This window comes from Nicotiana attenuata, chromosome 2 (genome assembly GCF_001879085.1).
Source record: "Nicotiana attenuata strain UT chromosome 2, NIATTr2, whole genome shotgun sequence".
NCBI classification, from domain to species: domain Eukaryota; kingdom Viridiplantae; phylum Streptophyta; class Magnoliopsida; order Solanales; family Solanaceae; genus Nicotiana; species Nicotiana attenuata.
Genome location: NC_031990.1, coordinates 53,758,683 through 53,781,408, shown reverse-complemented (window position 1 = coordinate 53,781,408; position 22,726 = coordinate 53,758,683). Strand labels below are relative to the sequence as shown.

The following is a 22,726-nucleotide window of genomic DNA, read 5'->3' as shown; positions in this document are numbered from 1 at the left end:
TTAGATGTTGAATATTTCCCTCTCAAATCTCAAATCTCAAATCTCCATCCCCGACCTCTCTCCTTTTGGATTATTCCACTGTGTGTAGTGTGTGTATGAGAGAGAGAGAGAGAGAGAGAGAGAGAGAGAGGAAAAATGCCAATAGAAATGCTAAAAGGACTACCATTTTCAGTGGACACATGGAGTCCAAAGTCAAGCACAAAGAGGTACCATTTCTTAACACATGCCCATAAGGATCATACTCAAGGAATCTGCGCTTACGCTTCTTACCCTATTTATTGTTCGCATCTCACCAAAACTCTTGTTCTACAGCACTATCCTCAGGTACCCTTTTATTTTCAATTATTTCGGTTATGTTACCAATTTTGATGAATTGTGTTCGAATTGTTAATTATTTATCAAATTTGTCTGAAAATGTTGAAAAGTTACCTTTTTTGGACAGCTTGATGAATCATTTTTTGTGGGTATTGAGGTTGGGCAATGTTTGGTGATCAAGGATTCTGATGGTGATTTCACGGTTACTGCCTTTGACGCCAATCATTGCCCAGGTGTGTACTTACGAATATGCAGTGGGACCATTCTTTTTTTTTTTTTTTCGATTTTTCATTGTGATTTTTGTTTTCCAGTAACTTTTATGCTCAGAGGATTCTTGCTGGTTATATTGGTTTCTTCTGGAAAGTCTGGTGCTGTTTCTATTTTGTTCATTGGAAATTTTTTTTCCAGACCCCACTTGTGGGAAATGTTGTTGGAATATTTTTTTTTCTTTTTCATTTCTAGGAGTTCCTTAGTAGGTGTACTCTGCACTTTGGCTTAGATTAAGTATTATACACATCTACAGTACGATCCCTCAGGTGAGGTAGATGGATGAGATCGTGCTCACTGTTAAATTTACTAGTTAATGGCTCAGTGGTTTTAAGTGTAGTACGTGGCAGTGGGCAGTTTGTAGGTTAGCTGATGAGAAGGGAAGGGTTTGTGCTTCAAGGTGCTTTCATTCGACCTCCACAGGGAAATGATGAAGGTCGAGATGGAATTTTGGGCTTGCAGAGGGTTATATTCCTACACTGATGAGTGACCTTATCAATAACATGAGTGACCTCGGGAGTGGATGAAGATGGGAGAGTTAGCTTATAGAATGCCCGCACTGGTTGCCTATGTTGTGTGTATGTTTGTAATCCAAATTGATATAATTAAAGCAAAGGACACAATGACTGAATGTGCTTGTGATGTGTGTTTGTATGATCTATATCCAATGACAATTGAGTACCCACAACTAGGGGTGGCAAAATGGTTAAAAAAAATAATTAACCACCCATATTATCCACTAAAAAATGGGTTGTATAATGAACTTTGTAAAACAGGTCAAATATGGATAAGAACCATATTATCCAGTTAGAAAATGGATAACCAATGGGTCTAACTTTTACATTTGTAAAGCTTCAACTTGGGAGCTCCTCAAGATAGGGAGACTAAGAATTCTCTCAAAAATGATCATATGCAAGAAGTCATGGATAATATGGTTCGCTGGTTAACCCATTTTTTTAATCCGTTTTAAATATGGATCAGGTCGAATAATTTGTCCATTTTATCATTACCCGTTTTCGACCGGACCCGCCCGTTTGCCACTCCTACCCACAACTGATAGAGCGTCTTGAATAATGGAAGCATTTGCCGAGTAGAGTCTTACAAAGTCTTCCCTCCATTAAAAACGATATCAGTGGTCAAAACCTCTGAGGATTCACTATGAAACAGAAATGTGTTCCTTCAACAACCTGTAGTTGTCTGCTTTTCCATTGGTTGCTGTAAGTTTTTAAGGCTGTCAGAAGTAGTCCTGGCATCCTGAGCCAGATTTATGTGGTTCATACTCCAAGCTGTTTATAGGTAACTGTATCTGCACTCAGGTTGACCTTTTCTGGTAAATAAAAAAAGAAATGTGACTTGTTACCTCATTGTTCAAATGTAATGATGGCACCCTATGCTGTGAGTCCATTTGTTTATCCATGTATTTATCTTTGTGCTCTCAGCTCGCACTTATCTGTCTCTGACTTAGTGTATTGACAACTGACGGAATTGTTGAGTTACCAAGTTGCGGAAGTTGTGTCAAGGTCACCACCTCATTTCAGTTTTACGACGTGGGCAATGCTTGGTGTGGTCTCCTTTATTGGTCCTAGGCTAATCCTTTTACTTTAGTTAGGTCAGTACTAGGAGCTCATCCCGGGATGAGCTGCTGCTCTTATGCAACAGTCCTATCTATTAGCTAGGTGACTCATGCTTATGTATTATTATGTGGGAATTTCATTCTTTTTCTAATCCTCTCTACGGGGATTTTTTGATGTTTTTGTCTGTCTAGCTCTTTTTGGCGCCTAAGGTGATGCTGATGGTGGAAAAATTCTCGTATTTGCAAAAGTCTCATGTTTGTGGATGGTAATTAACTTGATGTAACTTTCTAAGAAAGAGCATCAATAATTTTGTGAATTTTCTTGAAAAAATGTTACCTTTTGCTAATCTTTGGCAATACCAAGACACGAGACTGATTTATGACTCCAGGTTTACTAGAGTCTCTACCTATTAAGCTGCAATCTGCTGCTCTTTTTTTAATTTCTAGTCTTATTTAATATTTTGAGGCTATGTTGCATTCGTAAGTGGTCTTATAGTCAATATGCAAACTCTGGGTGAGTGGAGTAAAATAATGCCTTAAAGATTGTATCTTGGACATGCCTCAAAGCCTCAATTTGATGGTTTAGTTTCTCATCTTGCATTCCTGTTCTTCTATGGTACCTCTGTTGTAACAGGGTTACAATGATATATATTTGGCATGGTGTTAACAACTTGCAGGAGCTCTGATGTTCTTGTATGAAGGCAAATTTGGAAACATCCTGCATACAGGAGATTGCAGACTCACGATTGAATGTTTGCAACAATTACCCCTAAAGTATGTGGGCACCCCAGGAAAAGAACCGAAGTGCCGAATTGATTGTATTTTCCTTGATTGCACATTTGGTCAGTCTCCATTGAAGATGTCCAGTAGGCAGTCAGCAATCCAACAGGTTTTAATACTCGTTCCTTTTAAATGGATTATGGTGGATTTGTTAATAGCGTTCTAGCTGTAGTGCTTTAATGCTCTTGTAAAGTGCAGTAAGTTATTCAAGAGCCATAAGCATGACATGAATTTTTCTTCAATAGTTTATTAATTGCAAATTATTGAGATAATAATAGACGAAACCTAGCAGCGAATGGTATTGGGCTAGTGGTCAATGAAGTGGAAAGAGAACTATGAGGCCTCGGGTTCAAACCCCAGCGGAGGCAAAAGCCACTAGGTGATCTCTTCACATATGCCCTAAGTTGCTCGGATTCTTCACTTTTGGCGCCGCACCTGTGTCGACACAACTTGGGTCTGTATGTGAAATCCGTACAAGATCTGGTCAATCGATTTAGAGTACTTCGACCAAAATCGACGGAGAAAGCGAAATCCCCGCACCTATATTCGTACCCCCAAATCTTAAACTTTGGATCATGAAGTCCAACCTCTAGATCCGCACCCATATCGGACACAACACCTGAGTCCAAGAGAGACTAAACCTACTGTTTCTATTTCATCTTTGTTTGGGAGAAAGAATTTGGTTTCACCGAATAGTAGGAAAAAGCTTGTATTCTTTCCTGGTGGGCAATTGGTTTTCAGATGCTTCTTGATTTGAGTTTTGTGTCCTATGATTTGATTCAATTCACCCTATATAGATCTAGTTAGTGCATGAATTCCTGCTAAATCTTACAATTCAGTAGCAAACTGCATTGAAGCTCGTAGGGCAGACAAGTGGTGTGAACCTGAGCTTATCCCTTTAAAGCAAGCACAAAAACAGCTAGATACCTAAAATGAGAGTGAGGAATTAAGTTCAGGATTCTTATATACAACACCCTTTTGTTTGTATTGAAGAAAAATATTCTATTCCATACTGCGTCCTCCGGGAGGCTGACATAGTTAGAAATGTCTACCTGCATAAGCTGTGAAGGTTGCTTCCTTGTTGGTGAATCACATGGGCGAGTGGTGAGAAAACATTAGAAGTTGCGAGCTTATGCTTCTCAAGTATCAAGGGCAAATAATTTACATTCTCCTTTTCTAATAAGTTAGTTCACACTCTCACTTCATGTATGGCTTACATTGGTGAAGAAACTTAGTGCACTGTTATAAGTCTTCACAGTGATTTTTTTTCCTTTTAAATTAAAGGCCTACAAAATCCCTAAACCCACTACTTGGACTGGCTCTCAACGGTGATTTTTTCCTTTGATAGGGACATCAAGCACTGTTCTTGGTTAGGGTGATCAGAATTTTGTTTGGCAGAAAAAATGTTGTCTTAGTTCACTGTCTGTTTTGCAATTAGATTTTTCAAATTTTTGGTACTCTTGCCATCCCAATGTTGAATGTTCATGCTTGCCTGGAAAGAGTATTGAGATGAGAAAGGACGTGTCCCTTTTTAAAATTCTTATTTACTTAAAAGTTAAATAAGGGAACTAGTGGTACTGCTGGTTGCTTTTCTGTATTGCAGTAACAGCTAATTGCTCAAGCCTTGAAATGGACACTATTTTAGAACGAATTAAAAAGGGAAAATTGTACATTCACGCTGGAGATGCAGAATGTCCGGTTAATCAAAATTCCTCTGGGTTCAAATCAATTGCTAGAGCAGAGACTCGCCTTTGCCATCTACTAATTCGTACTTAAGTCTCTTCCTTTTTTTTTTACACGATCAATATAGTTATTTTTTATTTTAAATTCAGTATAGTCTCTTCCTTTATTATCATGTTTATCCAATACAACAATGGCTTACCCCCTAAATGTTATCATTCGTCTTTAGTCTACAGTCTTTCACCCTTATTCTATGTGACATTTGACCATTCTTTTTTCTTTTCACTTGTTTGATGGATAAATATTGTTAACATAACAAATTTGTTTTCCCAACAAACAGGTCATCAATTGCATATGGAAGCACCCTCAGGCTCCTACAGTATATCTAACGTGTGATCTTCTTGGCCACGAGGAGATTCTTGTGCATGTTTCACAGGCATTTGGTTGCAAGATATATGTTGATAAAGTTAAAACTCCAGAATGCTTTCAGGCTTTGGAACTAATGGTGCCTGAAATCTTGTCTGAAGACTCATCTTCTCGTTTTCAACTGTTTGATGGGTTTCCGAAACTGTACCAAAGAGCAGAAGCCAAGATTTCAGAGGCTCGGTCTGCTTGTCAGCAAGAGCCTCTAATTATTCGACCATCAGCACAGTGGTATGCATGCGATGATGGTATTTCGGATATTGAGGGGCGGAAAAAAGAAAGATGTGATCAACCAGTGAAAGATATATTCGGTGTCTGGCATATTTGTTACTCCATACACTCATCGAAGGAAGAACTGGAGTGGGCTTTGCAACTTCTTGCACCTAGGTGGGTCGTCTCTACAACACCTAGTTGCAAGGCTATGGAGCTGGATTATGTGAAGCGTTGTATTAATCAACATCGGAATTTTGATGACCCTTTCTGGCAACTTTTGGGGTTTACTATGGACTTGGAATCTGTAGTTGATGCAGCAACATCTCCAGATGTGGTTGAGGTTTCAAGCTCACCTTTGGCTGAGAGCAATGCTCAAGATTATGCAGACAACTCCCAGTCGACGGCGACATCTTTTAGCATTTATAGGCAGTCACACCTTTCTCCTCCAAGCAAACCAGCCCCAGTAACATTATTTGGTAGGGTGAGGTTTGGGCGCGACGGTTCTTATTTCAAACATGAAGAGAAGGAGCCTATACTTCCAGATAATGATTCTGTATTGAGAGGTTCTGACGAGTTAGAGGTTATTTCATTTAAGGAAGAAGTTGAAGTGGAAGAAGGTAAGACCTTGACAATAAGTGAAGGTTTAGACATTAGGAGTAAAGAGATCTTGATGCATACAGAAACAGAGTATTGTAGACATATTTCTGAGTCAGCTGTTGGATTGTCAAAGAGTTATAATCCAAGTTTGAGAAAAATATACCGGTCTATGAATGTGAGAGTGCCTCGACCCCTTCCTTCATTGACGGAGCTTATGAATGAGACCAAGCGTGCTAAGAGAAGGCTGTAAGTTCTGCTTTTTCCTGGCACCCTCTCTTTATTAGTTTCTCCATTTCATTTTCCACCCTCATTAACTTTCAGACATTGATACCAAGTACATCATTGTTTACAGAAAAAGATACAATTTGTATATCATATATTCCATACACCTACTCTTTACCTTCCCTTTATACAGGCTGCTGTACACAGTAACTTATTACCTGCCTACTGTATATTGTTGTACACTATAATTTTATATGCAACATTTTATGGTACACTGAAACAGGCATTGCAATATTCTTGTGGCTGACTCCATTGTATTCAATCTGAAATATATTTTTTGTTTACTGATCTCTTATTTTATTTGATCTGAAGCATCTCTTAGGTCATTACTGGAATTTCTCTTGTTTACTGATCTTTTTATCAGTTACCTATTGAATAGTTCTATTAAGCTTATTAAGAGTTTGATTTTTTTATAGTGTCAATATCAGAAGATGATTGGCTTGATCTTTAAGAGTAAAATTATATACTTCGCAATAACTAAAGAACCAAGGAATACAAATAAGTACTAAAATTTTGAAATCGTGTAGTACTAATATTTATTAGGTGGACATTTTTAGTTAACTTCATCCTTGAATATATCTTGTCGAGTGAAATGTTGGAGTAACACCTTGCAATTTGAATTTGAAGTTAGAAATAAGATGCAAAAGAATTATATTTTCTACTGAAACTAAAGTCCCCCAGAAAACTGTTTTTTGATAGGTTTCTCAAGCAAAGCCTGTTTGTCTGGTTTTCTTTGACTCTTGCTCACTGAAAGAGAAAAAGTTCAATAACATATTCTGGAACATGAGCTATTAGATATCAGCTCTTTTTTTTTTTTTTTCTCATTTATTTTTCGATATAACTAGACGAGGTACAAATTTTAAAAGAAGTGAAGTTATGGAGGTGTGTCCATCCCATTTCTCTTCATCTTCAATTAGCATTGAGCAATCTGGTGAGCCAGTTTGATATATTCTTGTCTGACATGTACTGACTGGTTCGAAATGTGGACCCTTTACTATATTCTCTCATAATCCAGCTTATCAGACTGCAAAATTTGGATTTGGTTTGAGAATGTGTGGTTAGTTAACGGGGACAGTTTTAAGTGAAGAACCATAAGGTTCAACATGAGCATGAAATGATGCAAATAGCTTTAGCATTTCGAATGAATTCGAAGGCTAATTACCTTTATTAGCATCTCTGTTGGAAGCCAAGCTGGTGCAGTTGGTATTCCGATCCATCCAATCTGCAGCATAGGCAAGATAGTGAGTTTTACTTAAGCGTTTGGGATTTATTTTTTGTAATGTACTGTCATTCAGATAGTTAGATATTGGGCTCTCAAGTTTGAGTTCCTTTTATGTCATATTTGTGGGATTTATGCATGCTTGGAGTTAAGAAGAGCCAACCAAGTTTTGTTTTGTGGCGTTAGGCATATATCATACGTATCTTTAACGCATTGGCTCGGGTAATTAGAATTCATGTTGGATAGATACTCTGGAAGCGGAGCCTTGGAGCAATGGTAAAATTGTCTATGTATGAACAGCCACTAATGCTTGCATTGGGTTGGGCTGTATATATCACACCCCTTAGGGTGCGGCCCTTTCTTGGATCCTGCGTGAATGCGGAATACCTTGTGCACCGGGCTGCCCGTTGGATATAGATACACAAAAGTTGGTAAGATGCTCCCTATCAAGATATTTTCATTCTCAGGCTTACAGAAGTTAATTCGATAGGATAACTCAAAAGCAAGATTAGAACTTATCTTCTGGTTTTGTGAACTATAAGTGCATTTGTTTAATTAATTATTAAAAATCTGTTTTGTATAAAGTGTTGGAAGGGGGTAAAAATGTTAGTTTAAGTCTTGATCTAAACAAGAATTTATGATTTTTCTTGAACTATTAATTTATAGGGTTACTTGTTTCAAGTCTCGTCGTAATTATACACACATTGTTTATGGTTAAATAAAGAAGTATATAATCAATTGAATTTCGAAAGATAAACTTACAAGTGCATATTCTCCTGTCTCGAATATGCGCAAATCCAATACCTAACAAGGGATATGATTAGTGCAAGACCATCAGTCAATCATCAATAAATAAATACTGTATATAGTTTACATTTGGTAATGTAAAATCTTTAATTACCAAATAAATAAATAAATAAATAAATAAACAATAATTAAATAAACATCGAGCAAAGTCGAGAACATGCTCCTTCTAAATTTAAAAGCTATTTTTCTTTCCAACTCCTAAGTAAGAACTGAATGTGGTTCCAAATTGGTAGGAACTCTCCCATTTAATGGTCACTACACAACACGAATTTGAATTTATCGGATAATCAAACAAATAAAATGTAGTTCCAAATTTCATCTTTCCTTACAAACATTACAACATTTGTAGAAAATCAGAAAATGGTACCTCACCACGGTCTTCGTATATATAGTCCAAGCCTTTGTAATAAGGTGGATGATCCACTGACAAATACTGAAAATTTTATAAAACCTCGTTAGATATTCAAATTCAAATTCCATAAAAAAAAATTGTGTTACATTACCAATTCGCACTAATTAATTTAAATCATGAATCAGTCTTTGTCGATAAGGGAAATAAAAGAAGGAAAAAGAAACGCATGGTTGAAAATTGCACCAACAACTATAAAATTAAAACTCACATTGATGCTATTAAGATATTTCTCCTTATCCACCCTAACTATCTGACCTTTCTTCACTGCCAACCAAAACAAAAAGAAATACAAGATAATTCTGTAAATAAAACTATAAAAAATAATTATAGAAATGGACACATTTTTCATCAATACTCACTAGAGTAGACAGGTTTTTTAGGCTTTGTTGCGGTGGCAGTAGAGGAAGTTGCTGCTGAAGCTGCTTCTTTGGATTTTGGCTTTGCAGGTTTTTCATTGTCAATTGGTTCAGAGGGATTTTCTGCTTTAATAATTAAAGGTAATCTAAATGGGGTATTAATTCTTTTTCTTGTCAATGAGAAAGATGAAGAATATGTGAAGGAGGTGTGTGAAAAAGCTGAAGAGAAAGCCATGGGAATATGATTTTTGCTATTTTTTTTCCTTAGAGATGGAACTAGTTTTAGCTGTGACCAATAACAGTGGATAAGGGAATGTCCTATTTTTCCTTTCTCCAATGGCCAACTTTGAAGAATAAAATTATTTCTACTTATCAATTATCCTTTTACCAAGCTCTTCCAAAATGAAGAAATTAATATTCTTATACAAAATTGCCATATACTACTAGTTTTTTTTAAGAAGCAAATTTGTTGATTATATAAGGAGAAACGAGACAGTGAGAATTGAATTTTGTATCACTAGTACCACTAGACCATAAGCTTTGACGGTAATATACTACTTGTGCTTGAAACAAGGACAATTAGGATATTGAGAGCAGAAAACTAATCATTAGCTTAAAATTAAAAAATGAAGTTTGTAATATATCTATTAACGGTATAAAAATATTTAAACGGTCAATCAAGATACATAAAATGTTTAGCATTTATGAAGTATGTAAGTTGGTTTCGGTTATATTTTTTGAAAAATTAAAAACATATGACATTCACTTTGATATTAGAGATCCTTTAGCCTTGTACCAAAAAAATTTCACTTTTAAAAACCAAAGTTCGTTGCCTTGGTGGCAGCATAATGCTATACAAGAAGAGGCAACAATCTCGCATTATAACAAAAACAACAATATGGGATCTGAGGATGATAATATTTACGCTAACTTTATAAATACCTTGTGAAGGTAGAGAAACTGTTTCGGATAGATTCTCGGCTAATCAAAAGAAATAGTAGCGTCACTGACAGTTATAGTTGGGTGAATATAATCCCTTCATCCTTAGTCAGAAGTCTCGGATTTGAATCATGAGAATAAAAATATTTTAATAATAAACATTTTCATCTTTAATAAGCCTTACGTCGCGTGAATTCAGATTAGTCGGGATCTCAAAAAGAACACCTAACATTGGACAAAAATCCAAAATAAAGGGGAGAAAGAAATAATAACAGCTTAGAAATTCAAGTAGAAAGAGGGCAGCAGGACATTAGATGAAGTGTAGCTGGAACAGTTTCGAATCGGGAGAAATTCAAAAATAGTCAGATTTACCACTGGTCGTTAAAAAATAGCCAAGTTTTAAAAGTCATCGAAATTTAGCCACTTTAAATCTGAGCGAAAACACTGTTCAAAATTCGAAAAAATACGCCCGCAAATTTTACGGGAGTTCCAGCATAAGTATGCTTGAACTCCCGTAAATTTTACGGGAGTTCCAGGATAACTATGCTGGAACTCCCGCAAATTTTACGGGAGTTCAAGCATAATTATGCTGGAACTCCCGCAAATTTTACGTGAGTTCCAGCAAGTATAATTGTCCAGTATAATATACTGGAGTTTGGAGCACTGGTGCTCCAGTCTCCCGCAAATTTTACGGGAGTTAGCAAAGTATACGGTCCAGCATAATATGCTGGAGTTCGTACACAAATGCACCAGAACTCCCGTATATTATACTGGACCGGTCCCTGTTGCAGCAAAATAGTGGCTATTTTTCATTGACTTGGTAAACGCTGACTATTTTTCATTGACCAGTGTGAAAACTGGCTATACCATGATATTTTAACTTTCGAATCTGACTAGTGCCAGACTTCAGCACTATACCAAATATCTTATTGTTAATTACTTATAAGAGGTAAAGAATTAAACATGGCTTGATTGGAATAAAAAGAAGCAAATTAAAGCTCAAAAATTGAGTTTGTCTAGACCGGCAAATGTAGTCTTTGCAAATTATGTAGAAAATAAGAATATGTCAAACAAAATTAATACTCTTTCTTTAATCTAAAGCCACCCTGGCTGGTCAGGGGGTCAAGTGGGAATGAATTATTTTTAGGGATCATTTTTTCCCGTTAATGAATCTTATATGACAAGAATCCAGATCAATCGGTTCTAATACAATATTAGATACCGAGTGAAAAACAAAAAAATTGCCACCTTCGGTTCGAATCCGCCTCGTAAACTTATCTCCAACTCATAAACATAACCGATACAGAGCTCTATCATAGCACTCAATTTTTTTCGATTCGACGGTTCGATCTATGTGTCGGTGTGACGAAGGCTGGCAGATTTGAAATATCCTTAGGCTTAGTAGGCGTTTGGACATAAAAATTATAAAATTCGAAAAAAATTGTGAAATTTTTTTTCAAGTGAAAATGGTATTTGAAATTTAGAGTTGTGTTTGGACATAAATATCAGTTTGGGTTGTTTTTGAAGTTTTGTGAGTGATTTGAGTGAAAATTCACAAAAATAGCTTTTTGCAGTTTTTCAAATTTTCGAAAATTTCCAAAATGCATCTTCAAGTGAAAAATGAAAATTTTATGAACAAACACTGTTTTCGAAAAAAAGTGAAATTTTTTTGAAAAAATCTTCCATCAAATTTTATGTTCAAACGGGCACTTAGTTTTCTTTTCAAATTAACAAAAGACAAAGTCATTACTCATCATTAAATTGTTATCAATATTAATACTTTGAGAAGAAGGTTTCACAAATGTCACGATTTGAACCCAAATCTCTATTCTTTTTTCTGGAATTTTAATATTCATTCAAGAGTAGGAGGATTACATTGGTTTAGCTGTGCCTGCTTGATTTCAGACCAATTGACACACGACTTTTTATATTTTAAGAAAAATTCCTAATTCACATTACGATCTAGCTAATCAAGGTAATTAACCATTAAATTAAAGAGGAAACAATATAATATGAAAGGTAGTTAGTATAGTCTACGATCATGAATAGAATAACACGAAATTGGTAAAAACACGGTCAAGGCAAAAAATAAAGAGAAAAATTATATATTTGATAACCAATGCTTCTATTACTAGAAAGCTGTAACTTTATGGGAGACGAAAATTACACGTATTTATTTTGCAAATTTTATGTGTGTTAATAGTAAAAAGAATAGAGAATATGCCCTCTTTTCTCAAACATTGATCCATAGAGGTATCGGTGATCTTGTCCTTGTTTACTCTCTATTATTTCCTATTTCTTAATAACTTGAATTATGAAATTTTGTGTACAGTTTCCAAGTGTCTAAATGTTACTCATTTTTTGTTTTTGTAAAAGAAACTGACTAATTCAAAGCTCAATCTCAACACAATAAGCAGAGATAGAGTTAAAATTTGAAGTTTATGAATTCTAAACTTGTTATTGAACTCATAGCTTGTTATACAGTCAGATCTCTCTATAACAACATCTCTATATAACAGTCATTCACTATAAAAGTCAAACTTTTATCGGAACCGATTTTTATGTTATGATATGATATATATCATCTATAACATCACTTCATTATAGCAACCAAAAAATATCGGAACAAATGAGGCTGTTATAGAAAAGTTTGCCTGTAGTTACTACTTACTAGGTTCACAATTGAATATTTATACATATTTAATTGATTTTTAAATACAAATATAAAGTCTACGCAAAAACTAATGGGTTCGTCCAAACTCTAATTTATACTCTACCTCTGCTCCTGCCTATAAGGATCGGTCAAACTAATTAACTCTCTATCATTGAGATAAGTCTCTGACTTTTGGACAAGCGGTGCTCACGCCTAAATTAAATAAAATAGTACTCCCTTCGTCTCATAATATGCGTTGTGGTTACTAAAAATAGTTGTTTCAAACTATTTGTCATTTTAAAAGTTCAGACAAAATTGATTATATTTTTCCTTTTTTATCCTTAATAATCAATTGTATTCACATTTAGTAAAAATATGAATAATGTCATTGATAGAGATGACACATAAATTAAAAAAATATTAATTAACAAGGATAAAGTAATCAAAAACTATTCTTTCTTAAACGGTGTGCACAAGAGAATCACGACACATATTATGAGACGGAGGAAGTAGAATTAAACAACAATGTCTTCTCAAGATAATCTTTTTTCCTTTTTCGGACGTAATGCAGAAATATAGAACTGACAAAGCAATGAGGACAAAACTTAGAAAGTATAAATCATGATTTCACAGTTAATTCTATAGGGTTAACAACTTTTTCTATATCTATACAAAATTTTCCTAAGTACTACAAAAATTGCTTGATTTTGCCCATAAAAAAATCAATATGACCTTTTTAAATACTTGAAACCAGTTGATACATCAAAACAATCCACTCTATCTTTGTAAATATTCATCAATTTCAATAACTCAGTAGCCTTTTCCTTAGTTTTTTCACCACAACCAACTTGCAAAACCACCAATAGTTTCTGAAAAGCACCTAATTCCAATGCCTCAATTATTGAAATCTCATGTCCCCCTTTGCAAAGTTTCCATAAAACTGAAACTGAACATTCAGTGGCCATTTGTGAAACTTTCATAATTTTCTTGACTATTAGTGGCATTGTCAATCCATTGTCATAAGCCTTTTCTTTCCCTTCTTGAAAATTGCAAAAACAGTCCAAAACTGCTAAAGCCTTTTCTGCTATGCATTTTTCAGCATCCACAAGAATTTCAAGAATCAAAGAAACCAACCCCATGTTGACAAATTTGGCCACAACTTTGTTGTTATTTTCACCCAATGTAGATGACACCATAGAGTAAATTACCATTAGGGAAGCTTTTGTAGTCGAGGGGCAAATCGGTACTTTCACCATTTGAAATAAAGATTCAGCCAAATCTTGAATTTCAGTTAGTTCATTTGCGTAACTTTGGTCATAAGAAAGCAATTCTTTCATTACTATAATTGCATTTTGCCTTGCAGATAAATCTTCACCTTTCAAAAACCATGCCATGCAACGTAAAGATATCGCTGATCCTAACTTTGTTTTTCCCTCTTCTCCAATCGGAAACATCCATATTAATCCGAACAACAAATCTTTCAATAAATCCGCGCAATTTTCTACACTAACTTTCGCGAAAATCTCAAAACATGCTGCAAAAACACTACCTGTACCACATTCTACTATGCATTTCTTGTTTCTTTCACTTTCCTTGGCCAAAATCTTGATTCTTCCCACCAATTCCCTACATTTCTTTTCATTCCCTCTCTGAGTTTCAACCATTAGCCTTGAACAAATCTCTGATACTTGAGACGAATTTGTAGGAATTCTTGGAGTAGGAACTCTTTCAATACCATAGTTTTTGTTCTCCACACACCAATCTTGAATCATTTTTCTTATAGTATGGTTTGGTATAAGATCATAATTTCTCAAGACTTGATTTGTTACAGGGCACGTTGAATTCCTCGCCTCGATCCATTTTTCGATGTTTTCACGATCATATGAAATTCCAGTACATAATGTGACTGGATCTTTCATTAAATCAAGAGAAATTGGACAAAGAAAATGAGATGGAATTGTAAGTTCTTTACAAGAATTCAATCTTGATATCTTCTTTTTTCCAGCTCCCTTGTCCTTTCTACGTCTCCAAAAAATCATAGTGATCAACTAAGTAAGAAAAATAATTTACAATATGATGTATAAAATTTTGATGGGGTTTTGTTATGTGTTTTTTACCACTCTTCTTAAGAAGGGGGATATATATATATATATATATATATATGGGGTTGGGTCAAAGATGAGAATGAAAGGTTGAAGTTAGGGAAAAAGAGAAATTTTGGTAAAAGAAACAGTCAAAATTAGAAGAAGAAGGTTTGTAATACGTTTTATTTGAACATTGACCGTTGAATATTTGAAGGAGAAAATTGACACTATGTTCACAGCTAACATATTTAGATATAGTTTTAATTTTCTTTGAATTTATTTAAAATAGGAAAATGTATGAGTTGGGTTACTATGGTTTGACCGAATGACCAAGTCGCTAGTCAATACAAGTCGGTGGCTCGTGGCTGACCTGTCAAAGACTGGACAATTCTTTCCAATTAAAAGCTTTAGCCAACATTATTATTATTATTATTATTATTATTATTATTATTATTATTATTAAGTTTTTCAAAAAGATTGTACATTATTAAGAAATTGCTGAATTTTATGTTCGTTACGCTTTTGGTCTATCGTATTCTTAGTATAACAAATCTTATATTCGTTACTAACGGAGCTCCAATGTAAAATGCGTGAACTTCACATGTTCAAATTTTTTTAGAATAAAATTCGAATTTTCACCTCAACTTTTGGCTATGATTGATCGGTTTGTATTAAGATCGAAATAATCAGGTGTTATGCGGAAACTAGTAAAACAAACTTTGAATAACAATAAATCAGATAATAAAAATAAAAAATAGCAAAAAAGATACAAACATATAATGTGGTTTCATCAATTGACCTACGTCCATAAAACCTAACAATTTTGTGGAAGTAATATTAGATCAAAAGTTTAGCGGAACATTTTCCTTCTCTTTTTGTAACGACCCGCCTGGTCGTTTTGCCTTTTTGAACCCCGTTCCCTTAAATAAAACTTTCCGTGCTTGCTTTAGCTAATTTACGACTTGCGGGGACGGTTCGTTCGGGATTTGGAAGAGTTTTGGGTGAAATATGCCCATTTGATTCCTTAGGATTTTCTTAAAAGGCTAAGTTTGACTTTGGTCAACATTTTGAGCAAACGGACCCGGATTCGTGATTTGACGATCCCGGAGGGTCCGTAGGAATATATGGGACCTGGGCGTATGCCCGGAATCGAATTCCGAGGTCCCTAGCCCGAGTAATGAATTTTTATTAGAAATTGTTAATCTAAAGTTTTAAGGATTTAAAGAAACTAATTAATGATTGATTTCCTAGGTATCGGGCTCGTATTTTGGTTCAGAGGCCTGGTACAGGTCCGAAATATCATTTAAGACTTGCCTGTAAAATTTGGTGACAATCCAAGTAGTTTTAGGGCGTTTTGGCCCGTTGGAGAAAAATTAAGAACTTGAAGTTCATAAGTTTGATTCATTTGGTTTTAGGGGGTGAATTCTAGATTTAGCGTTGTTTCGGGCGTTCCGAAGGTTCGAGTAGGTCCGTCTTGTGATTTCAGACTTGTCGGTATGTTCGGGCGGGGCCCGGGAGCCCCGAGCGTCAATCGGACGAGGCTCGAGTGAAGTGGAAAATTTGAGAAAGGGCTGAAGGATTGCTACTTCTGTCATAACCGCATCTGCGGTTCTTGGACCGCAGGTGCGAGACCGCAGATGCGGTCCTTGCATCGCAGAAGCGGCTCAGGTAAGCCAGGCCAGGAACCGCAGAAGCGGCTCCCAAGCCGCAGATGCGGCTCCGCAGACGCGGCTCCGCAGACGCGGCCTGGAGACCGCAGATGCGGTCCCAACTCTTTGGCCCATTTTCACAGATGCGGCCCCTTTTCTCGCAGATGCGGAAACCACTGGACCAGTGAGGTTCATTAAAGACGGGTTCCAAACCCATTTTTGACACTTTTCACTCTTTTATTTGCGAGAGCTTTGAAGAGAAGGTTTCCACTTAGCATCAAGAGGTAAATTTATTCCACCCATCCTTAGTTTAATACTTGTATTTTAGGTAGATTAAACACTAGAACTTAGGAAAAATTAAAGGGTTAGAGCTAAAACTAGGGTTTTAATAAAACTTGGATTTAACCACGAAATTTGTTACGGAATTAATTAGAAATCATATATTAGTGATCCTTAGGTTGTAGAGAACAACTTCCTTCGAAAGATTTCGGAATCCGGGCACGTGGGTCCGAGGTCGAATTTTAGGAAAACTTGCGTTAGTGGTTGGAAAATTGCTTAAGTAGCTGGAATTCAATCTTGTGAGTCTATATTGACTAGCTCTTACTTCGTTTAACTAGTTTGGGATCGTTCGGCTCCGAATTGAGGGCTTGGGCTTGTTCTTGGCATTGGAGGTGCACTGTGGAGCGAGGTGAGTCTCCTTTCTAACCTTGTAAGAGGGAATTGTCTCCATAGGTATAATAATTGAATTAATTGCCAATATTTGTGGGGGCTACGTACGCACTAGGTGACGAGAGTCCGTGCGTAGCGACTATTATGTTAAGTCCGGGTAGTCTAGAACCCATAAACATGCTCTACGTGATATTCTCATAACGTGACGATAAATTCGGATTCATATAACTATTTGATTAAGGAGAATGAGACTAGTGAATGAACCTTATCCTGTTTGGTCTTTTAGAAGAGAATATTTGGTATTCCTGCGTATAGCTACTCCTCAGATATATATTATCGTTGCTTGTTGATGCGCTTGTTTATATTTGACCGCGTCGCACTGGTGATTAGCGAGCGGGGTAATAGATGCATCTATAGTTCGAGCCGTTCGACCCTCGGCAGTGCACAATTTACTTTTATGTTGGATCGGGTTGTACGTCCCACAGTGTTACTTGCGCATGTTTTGCTTAGCATTCTTCGCTGAGAACTGAATTTAATATCTTCTTGAGATATAGGTGAATATCCATGACAATACTTGGGAAAGAACTGTTAATCCATGATTATTAAATGCTAATAACTTGTACTATCCATGCTTGTTATAAATTTTCCTCACATTATTTGACCCTAGTGAGTATCAAGTCGACCTCTCGTCTCTACTTCTTCGAGATTAGACGGGATACTTAGTGGGTACATATTGTTTATGTACTCATACTACACTTCTGTACTTAATTTTACAGGATCTGAGGCAGGTACATCTGGCTATCAGTCGGGTGCGCATCTCTGAGCGGATTCGAGACTTCTACGATGAGCTGCTTCTCCTCCATGCCGTTCAACAGCCTGAAGAAGTCTTTCTTTTGTATTTCTTTTGCTGTCTATTCCGTTTCGGACAGTAGGATAGTGTGATTCTTTTGTATATTCTACTAGTTGCCCATGCTCGTGACACAAGGTCTTGGCACACACATTAGTAGACTGTATTATTTTGGGGTTGTATGATTATCATGATTTTTTTTATTTATTTACTCATCGTTTCTGAATTATTCCAACTTAAAGAATTATCTTCAACTATTTTGGGGTAATGGTGACCGAAAGTTTAGCTAGTATTTTCCACGTTGGCTTGCCCAACAATGACGTTGGGTGCCATCATGACCTGCTATGGAATTGGGTCGTGACAACATGGTATCAGAGCACCAGGTTCACGTAGGTCCACAAGTCATGGGCAAACCTAATAGAGTCTTACGGATCGGTACGGAGACGTCTGTATTTATCTTTGAGAGGCTATAGGGTTTTGGGAAAACTATTCTTTATTCATCTCATCTCGTGCAGTGGTTAGTGTACTAAGTTTCCTTCTCTATTCTTTCATAGATGGTGAGAACACGCACGGCTGATGTTCCAGACCTGGGCGGAGCTGCTCCCCCCGTTGCAGAGGCCGGGGGAGGGCACCGGCCCGTGGTAGGGGACGAGGGCGTCCCAGAGTTATTCCAGTCGCACCACCAGCAGATCCCGCGGGAGATCCTATATTGAGAAGCAGGGCGAGGTGCCCGCAGCTGAGCCCACCCCGGCAGACTTTATGACAGCACCGGGATTTCAAGAGGTTATGGGCCGTATGCTTCGGTTCATGGATTCTATGACTCAGGCTGGTTTATTTCCAGCAGACCCAGCTACCTCACAGGCAAGAGGGGGAGCACAGACCCCTACTGCTCAGGCTCCTGGACATGCAGCTGCAGTGTATCAGACTCCGGGTGCACTACCCGCAGATGGGGCCCAGCCAGTTGTTGCAGTGGCACCCCAGCTCAGGCCAGCTGCGGACGGCGATCCACAGAAGTTATTGGATAGATGGACTAGGCTTCACCCTCCTACCTTCGGGGGTGAGCGACATGAGGATGCCCAGGACTTCATCGATAGGTGCAGGGACACACTGCACAACATGAGGATACTGGAGTCACATGGAGTTGACTTCACTACTTTCCAGCTGGAGGGTAGGGCCCGTAGATGGTGGCAGTCCTATGTTCTTGGCAGACCAGCAGGTTCTCCTCCCCTCACCTGGGGTCAGTTCACCTAGTTGTTCTTGGATAGGTATATTCCACCCTCTGAGAGAGAAGAGCTACGGCACCAGTTTGAGCATCTTGAGCAGGGCCAGATGTCTGTGACCTATTATGAGGCGAGGTTCTCTGAGTTGTCTCGCCATGCACTCATGATACTTCCCACAGATGCAGAGAGAGTGCGGAGATTTGTTGCGGGGTTGCACCCCGGTATTCGAGCTAGCATGGCCTGAGAGGTGGAGATGGGTACTGAGTATCAGCTAGTAGTAGAGATTGCTCGCAGGATTGAGGAGTATCACCTGAGGGGTAGAGAGCAGATTCAGCAGGACAAGAGGGCCCGGTTTTCAGGAGAGTTCAGAGGTGCCCCAGCTAGGGGTAGAGGCCACTTCGGGAGGGGCCAGCCCAGCAGACCCTCATATTCAGCACCACCACCCCCTCCCCGAGGTGCTCCAGTGAGACCTTATTTCAGTGCGATGCCGGAGAGTTCTTACCGCCCACCAGCTATTCAGGGTTCCTCCGGCGGATATTCTGGTTATCAGGATTCTTCTAGTGTTCACTTCAGCACTGTGCCAGAGAGTTCCTATCACCCGCCGGCCATCCATGGTTCTTCCAGTGGGTATTCGGGTCAGCAGGCTCAGACTCCAGGGCAGCAGGCTATGGTACCGAGAGTGTGCTACGAGTGTGGAGATCCGAGTCATCTGAAGAGGACCTGCCCCAGGCTTCGGGGCAAGGCAACACAGCAGGGTCAGCAGCCCATGATTTCAGCACCAGCTACCCAGCCACCTAGAGGTGGAGGGCAGGCTGGTCGGGGCCAACCTAGAGGTGGAGGTCAGGCTGGGAGAGGTCAGCCAGCTACTGCTCAGTCAGGCGGAGGCGAGCCAGCCGGCGCTCCAGCCGGATTCTACGCTCTTCCACCCAGGCTAGATGCATTGGCCTCAGATGCCGTCATCATATGTATTATTTCTGTCTGCGGTAGAGATGCTTCGGTATTATTTTATCCAGGGTCCACCTATTTTTATATATCATCACTGTTTGCTTGATTCTTGGTTATTCCTCCTGCACCTTTGGGCACTCCTGTTCATATGACCACTCCTGTAGGCGATTCCGTGATTGTAGACCGGGTCTACCTGTCCTGTGTGGTTACATTCTGTAATTTCGAGACTAGAGCAGATCTTCTGTTGCTGGATATGATCGATTTTGAGGTCATCCTGGACATGGATTGGTTGTCTCCATATCACGCCGTCCTAGATTGCCATGCCAAGACTGTTTCACTAGTGATGCCAGGGTTGCCGAGGTTGGAGTGGAAGGGTTCCACAGTTGATACCCCTAGTAGGGTTATTTCTTTCTTGAATGCTCGGCGTATGGTCGAGAAGGGGTGTTTGGCCTATCTAGCTTATGTTCGAGACACCACCGCAGAGTCTCCGACGATTGATTCAGTTCCCGTAGTCCGAGAGGTCGCCGACGTGTTTCCTTCTAATCTTCCTAGCATGCCACCGGATCGTGATATTAATTTCTGTATCGATTTGGTTCCAGGCACCCAGCCTATATCTATTCCACCGTACCGCATGGCTCCTAAGGAGTTGAAGGAGCTGAAGGAACAGCTTGAGGAGTTGTTAGAAAAGGGGTTTATTAGACCCAGTGTATCGCCTTGGGGTGCACCGGTGTTATTTGTGAAGAAGAAGGATGTGACTATGCGGATGTGCATTGACTACCGCCAGTTGAACAAAGTCACCATCAAGAACAAGTATCCGTTGCCTCGTATCGATGATTTGTTCGACCAGTTGCAGGGTGCGAGGGTGTTCTCTAAGATAGACTTGAGGTCAGGGTACCATCAGCTGAAGATTCAGGACTCAGATGTTCCGAAGACTGCATTCCGGACTAGATATGGCCATTATGAGTTTCTGGTGATGTCATTTGGCTTGACTAATGCCCCAACAACATTTATAGATTTGATGAACAGGGTGTTCAGGCCTTATATTGATTCCTTCGGCATCGTCTTCATTGATGACATCTTGATATACTCACGTAGCCTGGGGGAGCACGAGCAACATCTGAGAGTAGTGCTTCAGACCTTGCGAGAGCAGAAGCTATATGCTAAGTTCTCCAAGTGTGAGTTTTGGCTAGAGTCTGTGGCATTCTTGGGACATATTGTGTCAGGAGAGGGTATTAAGGTAGACCCTAAGAAGATTGAGGCAGTTCAGAGTTGGCCACGCCCCACCTCAGTGATCGAGATCATTAGTTTCCTGGGGTTAGCAGATTATTACAGGTGGTTCGTGCAAGGCTTTTCATCTATTGCATCACCTCTGATTAGATTGACCCAGAAGGGTGCTCCTTTCCATTGGTCCGATGATTGCGAGGCGAGCTTCCAAAAGCTCAAGACAGCCTTGACTACAGCACCAGTCCTTGTGTTGCCTTCCGGTTCAGGGACGTATACAGTGTATTGTGACGCTTCGCGCGTTGGCTTGGGTTGTGTATTGATGCAGGAGGGGCGAGTTATTACATGTGCCTCCCGTCAGCTGAAGATTCATGAGAAAAATTATCCTGTGCACGATCTGGAGTTGGCGGCGATTGTTCATGCTTTTAAGATATGGAGGCACTACCTATACGGGGCTTCATGTGAGGTTTATACCGATCATCGCAGCTTGCAGCATTTGTTCAAGCAGAGGGATCTTAATTTGAGGCAGCGCAGGTGGCTTGAGTTACTGAAGGATTATGACATTACCATTCTTTATCATCCGGGCAAGGCAAATATGGTCGCGGATGCCTTAAGCAGAAAGGCTGAGAGTATGGGTAGTTTGACATTCATTCCAGTAGGGGAGAGGCCACTAGCTTTGGACATTCAGTCCTTGGCTAACAGACTAGTGAGGTTGGACATTTCGGAGCCCAGCCGGGTTCTTGCGTGTATGGTTGCTCAGTCTTCATTACTGGGGGAGATAAAGGCTCGACAGTTCAATGATCCACATTTGGCAGTTCTCAGAGAGACGGTGCTTCAGGGATGTGCTAAGGAAGTTTCTATTGGCGAGGATGGTGTTTTGCGGCTTCAGGGTCGTCTATGTGTTCCTAATGTCGATGGTCTGAGGGAGAGGATACTAGAGGAGGCCGTATTCCATCCACTCGGGGGATACGAAGATGTATCGTGACTTGAGGCAGCATTACTGGTGGCGGAGGATGAAGAAAGACATAGTGGAGTATGTGGCTAGGTGTTTGAATTGCCAGCAGGTCAAGTATGAACATCAGAGACCGGGTGGACTACTTCAGCAGATGCCTATACCAGAGTGGAAGTGGGAGCGCATTACCATGGATTTCGTAGTTGGGTTGCCGCGGACCTTGCGGAAGTTTGATTCAGTATGGTTCATCGTTGATAGGTTGACCAAGTCGGCCCACTTCATTCCAGTGGCTACTACTTATACAGCAGAGAGGTATGCTCAGATTTATATTCGGGAGATAGTCCGATTGCACGGTGTGCCTGTTTCCATTATATCCGACCGAGGCCCTCAGTTCACTTCTCATTTCTGGAGAGCCGTTCAGACTGAGTTGGGGACCCGGGTAGAGCTTAGCACAACATTCCATCCTCAGACCAATGGGCAGTCGGAGCGGACAATACAGATTCTAGAGGATATGCTTAGAGCATGTGTGATTGACTTTGGAGGGCAGTGGGACCAGTTCTTTCCCTTGGCGGTGTTTGCATATAACAACAGCTATCAGTCCAGCATTGAGATGGCTCCATACG

General features: G+C 39.1%; 4 protein-coding genes across 4 annotated transcripts; 2 read left to right on the top strand and 2 right to left on the bottom strand.

Annotated features, from left to right (window-relative positions):
- On the top strand, window positions 7-6,418 carry LOC109210212 (5' exonuclease Apollo). Its single transcript, XM_019373594.1, has 4 exons — window positions 7-324; window positions 443-548; window positions 2,833-3,044; window positions 4,956-6,418. The coding sequence occupies exons 1-4, from the start codon at window positions 136-138 to the stop codon at window positions 6,096-6,098; spliced, it is 1,650 nt and encodes a 549-aa protein (XP_019229139.1). The 5' UTR covers window positions 7-135; the 3' UTR covers window positions 6,099-6,418.
- On the bottom strand, window positions 6,769-9,279 carry LOC109210218 (NAD(P)H-quinone oxidoreductase subunit O, chloroplastic). The gene is made up of 6 exons (XM_019373604.1): window positions 8,928-9,279; window positions 8,777-8,832; window positions 8,524-8,589; window positions 8,112-8,153; window positions 7,293-7,352; window positions 6,769-7,154 (listed from the first exon to the last, which is right to left on the bottom strand). Exons 1-6 carry the CDS (start codon window positions 9,157-9,159, stop codon window positions 7,125-7,127), a joined length of 486 nt encoding a protein of 161 aa, XP_019229149.1. The 5' UTR covers window positions 9,160-9,279; the 3' UTR covers window positions 6,769-7,124.
- On the bottom strand, window positions 13,110-14,647 carry LOC109210205 (U-box domain-containing protein 21-like). The gene has a single exon (XM_019373582.1). The coding sequence runs from the start codon at window positions 14,553-14,555 to the stop codon at window positions 13,239-13,241; it is 1,317 nt and encodes a 438-aa protein (XP_019229127.1). The 5' UTR covers window positions 14,556-14,647; the 3' UTR covers window positions 13,110-13,238.
- On the top strand, window positions 20,694-21,113 carry LOC109222984 (RNA-directed DNA polymerase homolog; the record flags this gene model as incomplete). The annotated part of the gene is made up of 1 exon (XM_019387262.1): window positions 20,694-21,113. A coding segment is annotated over exon 1 (420 nt), but the record flags the coding sequence as incomplete, so codon positions are not given.